At 44.6% G+C, this 12,851-nt stretch overlaps 1 protein-coding gene across 1 annotated transcript in view; it reads right to left on the bottom strand.

Moving 5' to 3' along the window:
• The window catches only part of MRPS35 (mitochondrial ribosomal protein S35), a 149,269-nt gene that overhangs the window by 109,440 nt on the left and 26,978 nt on the right, over positions 1–12,851 (bottom strand). Inside the window, exons 3-4 of the mRNA XM_069228175.1 lie at positions 12,611–12,778; positions 4,870–4,930 (exon numbers count right to left, since the gene is read on the bottom strand). Coding sequence (XP_069084276.1) covers positions 4,870–4,930; positions 12,611–12,778 — 229 coding nt within the window. The remainder of the gene's footprint in view (positions 1–4,869; positions 4,931–12,610; positions 12,779–12,851) is intronic.

Below are 12,851 nucleotides of genomic sequence, written 5' to 3'. Positions count from 1 at the left end.
GTTGGACCGCTTGATTCATTCAACAGCGAGGTTGAGTCCGCCCAGGTGGCATTGCCCTACCTGGGTGGGGCTAGGTGGTCAGATGATGAAGCATGACACTATATAGTGTGTGAGACCACCTTGTCTGTAAAGGAAATTCCCCCGTTTCCTCTCAATGCTCACTGACCTCATACTGACCTCTTTCCTCTAACAGGGGATCACGAAGAACCAAGGGCACAAATTGCACGCTAGTCATCTATTCCTTGGTTTACAAGAGAACCCCGTACTTCTTAGTGTGAGATTTGGTTACCAAGCTCCTAACATTCGAGGAAGGGTTCAGACATCTTGAGAGTGGGCAGAATAGTGCACTCTGGGACTGCTAGACACATAGTCGGAAGTCATCACAGGGCAGGAAGGGTCCTGGTGGCCCATTGGTTAATTAATTACTCTCACCCGGGCTATTTTTCTGGGCATAAATATGGCACCCCTGGCGCCTTGAACCTCAGATCATGACGGAACTGGAAAAAGGACTGCCCTACTGACTGGATTTGGCAAAGAGAGGCTGCACATTCTAGTGGACTGCACCTGCTACACCTTGGGCTAGCTAAAAAAGGACTGTGCCTGTGGCTCCTGACTTGAGTAAAGATGCTCCCAAGCCAAAGAAGTGACTCCAAGGATCAGTCGCCCGACACCCTGGAACCAGCACCAGGGCCACCAGAGTTGAAGCAGCCCAACTCAGCATGTCAGTAGCCCCTTCTGGAGAATAGCTGCTGACAGCAACTGGACACCCCAAGAGGCCGATTCTCAACAGCCAAAAGTTGCAACTGAGCCTGTGGGACTCAGGAGTGTCACCGGAGTCCAGATTGATCAGCCAAGAGGGACATCAGCCTCCATCAAAAGGTACTGCTGGGGTAGCTGTGGATGGCGACCGGTAACCCAGCAGCGGCTTGCCTTCTACTGGCTCAAAGAGGACTTCAAAGTACTCCGAACTCTGTGGCCAAATTCACCCCACCTGTCCTGACTGGACCAAGGAGCAGCCGCAAGGACAGCTCCATAGACCACACAGCACCCAGCTCATTCTTGAGCCTCCTCCATCTCCTACATCTGCAGCATCAAGACCACTTAATTAACGTCTATAGAGGGTGTGCTGTAAATTTCAGAACTGAACAGGAGAACGCTTTGGTGACCAGGTGACTGTCTAGGAACTCCTTTGTGGCCCAGCGGACCTCTCCTGTTGGATTTGGTTACCACATTCGGGCCAGTGTAGCTGAACACAACTCTTACAAACCTTTAAAAAAAATGTCCAACTTTATGGTTACCATTGCATGTTTGCAATTGAACTGAGAGTCACGTTTCATTTAAAAATCAAAATCTTCAGAACCTCCAGTAAAATTTGTTCATTTTGGGCTCTAAAAATTCATAAAAATATAACCTATTATTATACATTAGTCATTGTTTCCTATTGTGTTGTTTGACTTTCCTATCTCATTGTTTGGTGCAGTAAAATGCTTTACACTAGTTCCTATGTTTAGGTCTTGCTGCTCGAAGCCATAGCTATCCAGCGTTGAGATGGAGGTTTTACAAAAGAGCCTGACTCGACCCAAGACGGTTTCTGCGAGTCTATTATGCGGTAAGGTTGCACAAGCATACTATATAATACACCCAAATCCTCACATCTGCAGTACCCATTAAGGAAATAGGAGTATATTATAGGCCTTTTGTGGGTTTCTGAACCCATATCAGTCTAGTCTTGTTTCTAACACAAGACTGAGACACTACTGAGGAAACCACTCAATACCATTCTAGTGGCTGCTCATCGTGTGTTTCTCTTTTGTGGAGATAGTAGAGACCATGTAGTTTGTCATCTAAGGCCTGGATAAGAAAGATCGTCTATAAAGGTTTAGCTCTTTTTTGTCATAGAAGGACCATCCATAAACAAAGTAGCTGCTACTCTCATTCCTAGTTAAGATGGATTGTGGGAGTCTCCCTCCATATTTAACATCTAACTAAAACAAATCCTACCTCCGATGCAAGGAGCAACTGTTTCTCTAATATGCTGCTATGCATAATATATGAGTAACAAAAACTGTATACTGTGAGTTATTAATCTTCAGATAAAAACCTAGAAAGTGGCATTTGTCATGGTTCCTCAAATTCCATCAATTTGAATGTTGTTATTACCAACGGAACGTGAGAAAATGATAGAACCTTATTTCCACTCTGTTGTTTGAACCCCTGCATTGTGACCCTCTATGTGGAGGATGGCTGAATTTAAAACTTTATATTTGATGCCTAAATGTACACACAGCCTGTGTCCTGGACCTTCAGCAGGCAAAACTATATCTTATATTCTAATGCTGCACTTACAGACTAAGGGCATAGTACTCTCTAAACATGGAAAGTGCAAGGGGACAGATCTTTCTTTCTACAATCGCTGAGACTGTGGAAACAACTTCCCTTTTAGCTAACTTTCTCCTAACCCCAACACATTTAATAAAGTATCCAAAACATTATCTTACACTCAATTTAATATCATGACCTATCTGCTAATGCTGTTACTGATATGTTTCTTATGAGGTTTTGATCTAAGAGTTAATTTATAATGGAACAATTAACAATTAGTGCAGAGAGCAGGAATTCCTAGCACAAACCACCAATCAAACCAAAGAGCCCACAATACCAGTATGACCCAACAAATATCTAATTTAAGGCCAACAGCCTTTGTTCTATACAGAGTAAGGGTGTTTCCTTCCTGTGGGTCTAATATATCCAAACTGCTATTAAAATGACTTTAAGAAGCACTTATCTCCCCATTTGTGTCTGGTCTGTGAGAGGATGGGCAATTTCAGCTTCCAAAGCCACAGACTTCAAAAAATTAACATTGCTTTCCAACCATTTAATGGAGCATTTCCAAAAGTTTAGCACTACGTTCTTTCTTGTACCTTAGCAATTATTTTAATTTGTCTAGGTCATCCCACCTTTAAACAAGTTTAGTTGCTTTTATTACTTTTTACCATACAGTTTGGTAAAGCGTTTGTCAGACTACAGTAATTTTGCAACCTTCCAGAATGAGGTCTCAAAGTCTCAGTGTTATGTTGTGTTTGAGAAAGTTGACACTACTCAAAAATATTCTCTTTTAGCATCATGGGAAGTTTAATTTGTAACTGTATTTAACAAGTCTAACCGGATGACATCCATTTTGTCATTTACAGGTGTGGTAAAAAAAAAAAAGACACTTTGAAGTCACTCTCCATAAGCTATGTTAGAATAAAATTATCTTCAACACTTTATAGCTTTTTAGTTAGGTTAGCACTACACAAGTACCACTATATATATACATTCTGCATCTGCTGGAATGGCAAATCCTTCGAAAAAATACTTTTGACACAAAAATGTTAAATTCCCCTACTAAATAAAAAACAAAGGAGTGTGCTCATTCCACCACCAACTGAGAAACTGTTCAGCAGACAAATATGTCAATATGGTGTAATCAATAAAGGTGTTTTCTAAGTGTGCCTTCCCGAAGATGGAATGGGCTAGGTTGTTAGTAGCACATAGGCCGCTTCGCTGTTGTGGTGCACAATTTGCTAAAATTTCTAAAGATTTCATTCCCCTTGCATCATCAGGTTTAAATTCCCATAGGGTGGGATATGTGGAATGACATCCCGATCTTCACCAACCAGCTCATCTGTGAACAAAGTATATTTTAATACCATAATCTTCATATAAAAATAATGCAAGCATTTATATTATAAAGGTATCCACCTGCTGAAAGAATTACTATTTTAGACTTTAACAATTCTCACTACATAAAGAAAGATGCAGGGCCACTGGAATAATGTGTCAGAGGATGACCAAATTGTGAAACAGGGTTGACTAAATTATATAGCAAGAAATGGCAAATTATGGGGCATAATGCGGCACATACTGTGATAGTACTAGTTTATGTTTACACATGCTAAAACTGCCTGGGCAAAGCCTTTGCATCAATAGCACTAGCTTAAACCTGAAATCCAGCAATAAGCAACTGAAAGGCGACCAGTCAACCTGTGGGAAGGACCTTCCACTTTGTTTTTAGTAACTTTTGATATGTTTGCGCTAGAAACAATTTTTTTGTTAAAATCTGTGCATTACCCAGGAGATGATAAATTAAGTGGCAAACGTGCAAATCTGTATTTATACTAAAATACAGCGGCCACAAGAGCGGCCATGCATATATGTCATATATGCACACATTTAAAAATATCATGAAGCATAAGAGACTCGAGAACATTTGTGAATGTAAACTATATTTGGTTATTCTACCATGAAAATGATATGTACAGCAATAGCTCATAACCGATAATAAGGAGAAATTCACAAGAGTGTGCCCTGAAGGGGTGCACACAGCCAAATATGTGGTGTTGCTCTCTGATGTGACAGACAACTCTCAGAAACTCTTAGCACGAAAGGTGCATCAACCAGTAAACACCTACAAACTATTCTTTCCAAGTAGCTCTTTTGGTCAGCTAGTGTTCCCAAAGAAGCTCTCAGGCTGAATTCAGGTGCTAACAGCCTTAAGATACCCATCAACTTCACCGAACCAGGACAGATAGCAAATAGTGTAAAGCGCTGAATGCAGATAAGAGGTCAAGATATCATAAAAGGAGACCTGCGAAGGAAACATGAACAGTAGAGTCACACCTGCTTTGGCTGAAGTTTAAAACTCCAGCACTGTTGAGACATACAAAAGTATCCAGTGCTTTTGATATGAAGTATAAAGTGTCAAACGGAGAACATAACATGTGAGGTACATAAGAAACTCACTCAAACACAATTCACCATCTAGTCCTCACTCTAAATGCTGAGCTCCATTTTTTTTAAAACAATCAGCATATCATCCACACTCACCTTTCAGCTCTGCACAGTGCTTTTTAATTGCAACAGGTGTCAAATGCAAAAAATTGGGGATCTGAAAAAAAAGGATATGAAACTTTTAAAATAAACAGTTTATACATTTTTGAAAATGTATATTTATATATATATATATATATATATATATATATATATATATATATATATCACTGTGCCATTACATTGTTATGTAAGACTACAAATTTCTCTGTGTCTTTAAGGAGGCTAAGAAGTTTCAAACTGAACTGTGCCAGCACATGAATCACAATGGACGTTACTGTAAGACTCGCTACCAGTCACAAATTAGTTCCAGAAATGTTTTCAGGAAGGGTATACTCCTGCACTGCCACACGCACATACCTTTGTGGATAAGTCACCTAGAGGCTTAAAGTTTGAAAATATCCTTTTTTGTAAAATGTTCTGTCAGCTACCAAATTTGAGATCTACTCATCCACTTCTTTACAAAAACAAAACACAACTTCTTCGCTCAACCTTTCCTTTTGTGATGGCAAGAATTGAAAAAAGAGAAAACAGCAGAGCAATAGCAGTCTACTTGCTGTCCCTCAAAAGAACAATTTCCTGAGGTCATGAAAAGATTCTTAAGCTGGATTATTTTTTACCTTCGCAAGCTTCACACCTTGAGTGTAAAAAGAAAAAAAAATATCTGAAGTTGTGAGTTGCTAGATTTTGCAACTTCACATACTATAGAAAAAGCAAAGAAGCCACACATTTTAATTCAGTGAGCAACCAAAGATACTTGCGGTATTATGTTTCTGACCGTCATTTTCTGAATCTAACTCGATCCCTTATATTAAGGTGCCTCTGATTTGACTTTTACAGCAGTGGCGAGTGCACACTTGTAGCCCTCCTCTAATAGAAGTACGTTTGATATCAGAAAAGAGTTACGATCAAATTGACAAATGAATTATTCTGCATTTGGAAACAACACTCAGAATATAAAAGTAGTGATAATAACGCACAACCCTTTCATCACTTACTAGCCCATCCGCCTGTCCTCAAGTCAAGAACAGCAACTACAATGGCAACTGAAAATCCTTTTCAACCCCACAACCGTGACCACCTAAAACCGTGGCAGGAAAATACGCCCCTGTAATGTAGGTTTGTGTGTTTAGACATTATTTTGCACTGCTGCCACCATTAACCATCCCAAGGCTTCTTCCTCGTTGCTAATTATTTTTAAGCATTTAACAACATTAACAGTGTATTCCTCAGGGTGCTTATGTTTTACTTGTTATAATAGTGTGCTATTTGTTCATAGTCATACATTTTACATAGTATAGTCTTGTACTAAGGCCTACTATTCTTTTCACAATTACATTCCCACATGAGAGTTTGAGAAGTCCACATGATGTCATAGATTTTACAGGGACACCTTCTCCCAGTCATGTCCTGAGAGGCAGGTCTCTAGCAGAGACTCTGCTTTCAAACCACAAATTGGGAAGTCATATTGAGGAATGAGGGCCCAATTACGAGTTTGGCAGACTTGAACACCCGTCCGCCAAACTCCCAATGGCGTGGTCGTCGCCATGCGGGCGACTGCCCCACCAGCCCCATTAAGACTTTCCCAGTGGGCTGATCGGCAGAAACCAAGTAGGAAAGTGGAGGCAGCATTGTCGCTGGCTCATAATTAAGCCGGCAGCAATTCTGCTGGTAAACAAAAAGAGGTGAAGTCCCACTCAGAGAGTTCTTGATTTTATTGTTGTGCAAACATTAAAGTCCCAGTTTCACAGTCAGTCACTGGTTAGTAGGACGGAGAACAAAGTCCAAAATCCAAATATGATAAACATAGGATGAATAGAAGATCAGCCAACACGTGTTTCGCCCCCTCTGGCTATATATAGACCGGGGCTTTCTCAAGGCTGAAAATAGAAAGAGATGACAAATTGCAATTCAGAAATATTCATGTGAGTAGATGAAATGTCATTGAGAGGCACCATCAAGAGAGTGAACGAAAAGGGGAATCCCATGCAAGGATCGAAGGGAGTGTGGTAAGTCAGGATGTGAGATAATTGGAGCCCAATGCTAGATAGAAGGAAGAAACGTTGATGCGTAAGTGCAATTAGTGACTACAGTCAGACCCCGACGTATTTGAAAGACCAAGAAAAAAGACCAGGGGGCACCAGCATCCTCGAAATGCACCCTGTCTGCACAGCAGACGGTGCACAATTCGAGGATGCTTGGCAGGGTGTCCCCTGCACTGCCCATGCCACGGGCATGGGGAGTTCAGGGGCCACCCTGTTGCTCCCTGCACCTATTCTCCGACAGCCGTTTCATGGCGGTGGAACTGCCACAAACAGGCTGAGGTAGAACAAGGTTGATATCAGCAGGGCAGCGCTGCGTTCAGCACCCGTCGGGAATCGAACATCCGGGGTGGGAAGGGGTGGTGGTAGGTCGGGCGGGTCCACCCACCAACCTCGTAATGTGGCAGTTGGACTGTTGCAACTGCGGCAGTCTGACCACCACAGCGGCATTGGCGGTACTTGGACCGCCAATGTCATAATCAATCAATCAGCGTTTGTTAAGCGCAGACAGCTACTCAGCAGAGAGGGTCTCAAGGCGATGAGGTGTGCAGGGGGAGTGGAGCTTCCATCAGTGCGGTGGTTCTTCAAATAACTTCTTCAAACAGCCATGTCTTCAGCTTTTTCGTGAAGCTGGGGAGGGGTGTAGTCTGTGTGAGGTGGGGCGTTCCAGGCTGTGGGGGCGAGGTAGGAGAAAGAGCGTCCCCCTGTTCTTGTTTTTCTGATGCGGTCTATTTTGGCGAGAGCGAGCTGGGCCGAGTGTAGGGTCCTGTGAGGTACGTGGAAGTTGAGTCTCCTGTTCAGGTAGGCTGGTCCGGTGTTGTGGAGGGCTTTGTATGCGTGGATGAGGATCTTGAAGGTGATTCTTTTCTCTATGGGGAGCCAGTGTAGTGTGCGCAGGTGTTTGGATATGTGATAGTGTTGGAGTAGGTCGAAGACCAGTCTGTCGGCGGTGTTCTGTATGTTCTGTAGTTTGCGGGTGAGTTTCTTGTTGATTCCGGCGCAGACCACGTTGCTGTAGTCCAGTCTGCTGATAACGAGGGCATGTGTGATGGTCTTTCGGTGTTCGATGGGGGATCCATTTGAATGTCTTGCGTAGGAGGCGGAGGGTGAGGAAGCAGGTGGAGGCGACGGAGTTGACTTGGTGGTCCATGTTGAGTTTGGAGTCCAGGATGATTCTGAGGTTGCGGGCTTGGTTCATGGGGGTGGGTGGGCTTCAGAGGGTGGAGGGCCACCAGGAGTCGTTCCACACATCGGGTTGTGGTCCTATGATGAGTACTTCAGTTTTGTCTGCGTTGAGTTGTAGGCAGCTGCTTTTCATCCAGCTGGCGACTGCTCCCATGCCTTCGTGGAAGTTGTGTCTGGCTGTGTTGGGATCGTTGGACAGGGAGAGGATGAGTTGGGTGTCGTCAGAGCAGGAGACGATTGTGAGTCCATAGTTTCTGACCATGGCGGCTAGTGGGGCCATGTAGACGTTAAACAGCATGGGGCTGAGGGAGGATCCCTGGCAAACTCCGCAGGTGGTGGGTGTGGGGTCTGAGAGGAAGGTGGGGGGGGAGCTTACTCGTTGAGTTCTGCCGGAGAGGAAAGATTGAATACAGTCGAGGGCCTTGTCTGTGTCGAAGGCCGCTGAGAGGTCGAGCAGGATGAGGGCCGCAGTCTCTCCCTTGTCCAGCAGGGAGCAGATGTCGTCTGTTGTGGCTAGGAGGGCTGTTTCAGTGCTGTGTTTTTTTCTGAAGCCAGACTGATAGGCGACAAGAATGCTGTGGTCTTCGATGAATGTGGCGAGCTGGCTGTTGATGGCTTTCTCAATGACTTTCACTAGGAAAGGGAGCAGGAAGAAGGTCCAGTAGTTCTTGAGGTCTGTGGGGTCCGCTGAGGGTTTCTTGAGAAGAGGTTTGATCTTGGCATATTTCCAGTCGCTGGGGAAGGAGGCGCCTGCTAGGGAGAAGTTGATGATGAGGTGGAGCTTGGGGCAATAGTTTCAACGGCTCTGTTGAAGATGTGGTGGGGGAATGGGTCTGTGGTGGCCCCAGAGTGTATGGTCCTCATTGTCTTCAGTGTATCTTCGGTGGTGAGGGGGGTCCAGTTGGTGATAATTGGTTTTTTGGTGTCGGGTTCTGGTGGAGGGGGTTCTGCACGTAGGTTGCCCTCACTGAAGTTGTCGTAGATGGTCTTGATTTTGTGGTGGAAGTATGTGTTGAGTTTGTTATAGAGATCTTGTGAGGGTGGGATGTCTGTTGCTTCTCTATTGGGTTGGGCAAACTCCTTGCTGATACTGAAGAGTTCCTTGCTGTCGTGTGCTTGTGTGGAGATTCTTTCTTGTATTGCTTTCTTTCTGGTGATTTGATGAGATGGGGTCCGATGGTAGCGGCTCTGAAGTGGATTTGGGCTTCTGTAGATTTGTTGGTTCGCCAGATTTTCACGAGGCATCGACATGTGCATCTGGATTCTCAGGAGTTCTGCCGTGAACCACCTGGCTTTCTTGGCGTGGGTGCTGTTGTTCTTTTTGAGGGGGGCTATGGTGTTGGCGCAGTCGGCGATCCATTTGTGCAAGGTGCGGGCTGCGATGTTCGGGTCGTCGTTGTGTACGATGGGGGGGGGGTGGAATTGGCGAGAGTTGTGGTGAGCTGGTTGTCGGTGATTCTTGCCCGGCTTCTACAGGATGGTTAGTGTTGGGGGTCTGATGATGGTGTGTGTGTTGAAGGTGAAATGGATGCAGCAATGGTCGGTCCATGGAAGTTCCGAGGTGTGGCTAAAGGTGGCGGAGGTTCCTGTTGTAAAGATGGGGTCAAGGGTGTGTCCTACTGAATGCGTTGGTTCCGTTACGATCTGTCGGAGCCCTATGTTGTGGAGGTTGTCTAGGAGGGATGCGGTGTTGGGGTCTTGTAGGTTGTTGAGGTGGAAGTTAAGGTCTCCCAGCAGGGTGTAGTTGGAGGCTGCGATGGCTTGCGCAGTGATACTGTCTGTGATGGAGTCGGAAAAAAGGTGTGCGGGGCCTGGGTGGGCGGTAGATGAGGGTTCCCCTGAGGGTGAACGCTGGACTTGTCTGAAGTGGAGGTGTTCCATCAGGCTTGTGGGGTCTTCTGAGTGTGTACTCAGTCGGATGCTAGACTTGTGGATGATGGTGATCCCCCCCCCTCCCGGATCGGCTGGGGTGGTCTTTTCGGGTGATCTTGTATTAGTGGGGGAAGGCGATAGCAATGTTCATGCCAGAGGTGGTGTTGGTCCAGGTTTCGGTGAGGAATGCGACATCCGGGGTGGTGCTGTCAAGGAGGTCCCAGATTTCGGTGGCGCATTTGTGTATGGAGAGGACTTTGAGGAGGAGGCATTTCATGATCTTCGGTGTGGGTGGTGTGTTGTTGCGGGTGAGTTGTGCCGGACTGAAGGCAGCGGAGGCAGCTGAAGGGTCCGTGGGTGTCGGCTGGTGATGAGGGCCTGCTGTTTTTGTTGCGTTCTGGGTTGAGTGCGTGGAGTGCTGCTGGCATGTAGAGGTGGCGGGTGGGAGGTCCAGGGGTCCATGCGCTGGTCGCCGTCGGGTCGTGGACAGGTGCAGATGGGCTTGCCTTTAGTAGGGGCAGGGGGAAGGAGAAAACAGCTGGGAGGCCGGAGTGAGAAAACGGTGCGAAAAAGGGGGCAGGGCTGCGGGAGGAGCAGCCGTGGGGAGAGGGAAGCGAGAAGGGGTAAAATAGACCGGAAGAGAAAAACTGGAAAGAGAGGGTAAAAAGCACAGAAAAAAGGGGAATCAGATAGAGAAAAGCACAAGGGAGAAGACAAAGAAGCAGAAAAGCACGAAGGGGGAAGACAGAGAGAAAGAGGCAGCCTAGCTGAAGGGCAAGGCTCTCCCATTAGACACCAGGGATGAGGCGCAGGCAGGAGCCTGCGGGTGGAGAGGGCCTCGAACTTCTGACCGGGGTCAGAGTTCAATCAGACACGGGCTGCACTTACTGGTGGAGCTACATGGGGGGGAAGAGCAGTTCAGTGACCAGGTCCCCTGAGTGTTTTTCTAGCCAGGTGGGCAATGGACCAATCATGACAAATTATAAGTTGCCTTATGATGAGAAAAATCATGTCTCAAAACTTGGAATGTCTAGCTTTTTAGTAGAAGAAGTAGTGTTTGAATCTGTGGTCTTCCTCACATTGTGGAGGCAGACAACACAGACAAGTTGAACAGGATGTTTCCCTTTCCTTTATTATTTTCTCTGGCAAATGTATATTTTCAAATTTTCAAGTGTTTTGGCAGGCTACGGCTAGACCTAAGTTTACATTCCAGGGTTTGCGATCAACAGGCTGGTAAGAGGATGTCCTACTCGTCCACTGAGATGCCTCTGTGTGTTTATTGCAGTTTATTGATATAGTAGGTGCTAGGTAAAATCAGGCAGCAGGTTAAAATGCTTTCTATTAACTAGCCGTTCCTTCAGAGTGGGTGACTGGCAAACTTTAGTCTGAAGGACATCGACACTGACAAACTACTTTGTATGAATCCAACCTGAACAAAAATGTGTTTTTCACTGGCAAGTAATTTGTCAGATCCTTCCTTAAACTGCAGTTTCCTTCAAAAAATGCTTTTTAAAATGGAAAAAACAGGACTAGCCCAGTAGTTTTTATCGATGCATATTGTTTACTGTGCTCTTCTATCACCATCCTGTGTCTTGTGAGAGGGATGCGGGGGATTTCCCACTCATAATATATCAGATTTCTTCCCTCATACCTGTTTCAGTAGCTCCCTTTATAATGTTCTCCTGTCCTATTTTAAGCACCTTTCCCTCCTCCAAATGCATGCATTCTGTGCCCTCCATCTGGCATGCCCTATATTTTATCTGAAGTATTAAAAAAAGAAAAATGAGATGGTGACTGATTCCTTTCAAATGCCTAATGATTATCTCTATCAACCTATCTGTTTATTTTGAGGTCTGGAGGGATTCACACCCTTCTTCTCAATTCCATACATCCTTTCCGCACCTCAAGATGATTTTCACCCGATTCAGCTTTCAACATGAGTGGAGGAGGTAGAGAGAAGACAGGCTTTTGTGATTCTTTTTTTAAGTCAAGGAAACTCTTAAGTTCTTAGTTTTTTTTAAATACTTCTAATTAATGTTTTAGGACTCTTTAGTGTTTTGTCCCACACTACATTCAGGATTAGGTAACGGATATTTTTATTTTGGAAACAAAATGTCAGATATTTGTGAAAAACACATTTTGTCAACTTAGGCATTTACCTGGCTTGGACCTGACAATTTTGGTTGGTCAGACTGAGTTTCTCCAACTTTGTTCTGACACTTTATCAGCAGACCCACAGTCACACAGGCATTCTACTCTGACAGTGTCATGGATTATGGCAAACAGTATGTGAAGTACTAGAGGCCAATTCATCATCTACACATTTTCAAACTTCAACGCCAAGGTTCTGGTTTAGATGAATATGGCTAAAGGTTTTTTAAAAGTTGTGGAATTAACTAATAGCAAAGGCAACTACTGTAGTCAAATAGTATCTATGTAGAACTTTACATAATCCTGTATCGGTCAAAAGAGACAAAATCATTTTAAAATGCAAACAAAGAAAATCAGTACATGAAAAAGGCCCCATATTTGTCTAATGCATAGAATGTGAAATTACCTCTTAAATGATGGATGTTGCCATCACACTTGTATAATACTGCTTTCACAAAGTTGTACAAATGCCATCTGAACCCACATACCTTCATCAGCTCCAAGTTGCCAAACTTGTCAGGGGGCACACCTCTCTTCACTGGATAACCCATTCGCACAGGAAGTGGCACAGCAGCTGGTTTAAACACCGATGCTGTTGGATATACACTAGTCCAGTCCTGGTCCGTAGCCATTTTTTCTGACCTAGGAGGAACAGCCTAAAAATATTGGGCATAGGTTTAGTTCTGTAATCAAGCACATACCATCACAAAAAAGTCACAAATACGGTTT

Source organism: Pleurodeles waltl, chromosome 4_1 (genome assembly GCF_031143425.1).
Source record: "Pleurodeles waltl isolate 20211129_DDA chromosome 4_1, aPleWal1.hap1.20221129, whole genome shotgun sequence".
Lineage (NCBI taxonomy): Eukaryota > Metazoa > Chordata > Amphibia > Caudata > Salamandridae > Pleurodeles > Pleurodeles waltl.
Note: the sequence above shows the minus strand (reverse complement) of the source record. Positions and strands in the feature narration are given on the sequence as shown.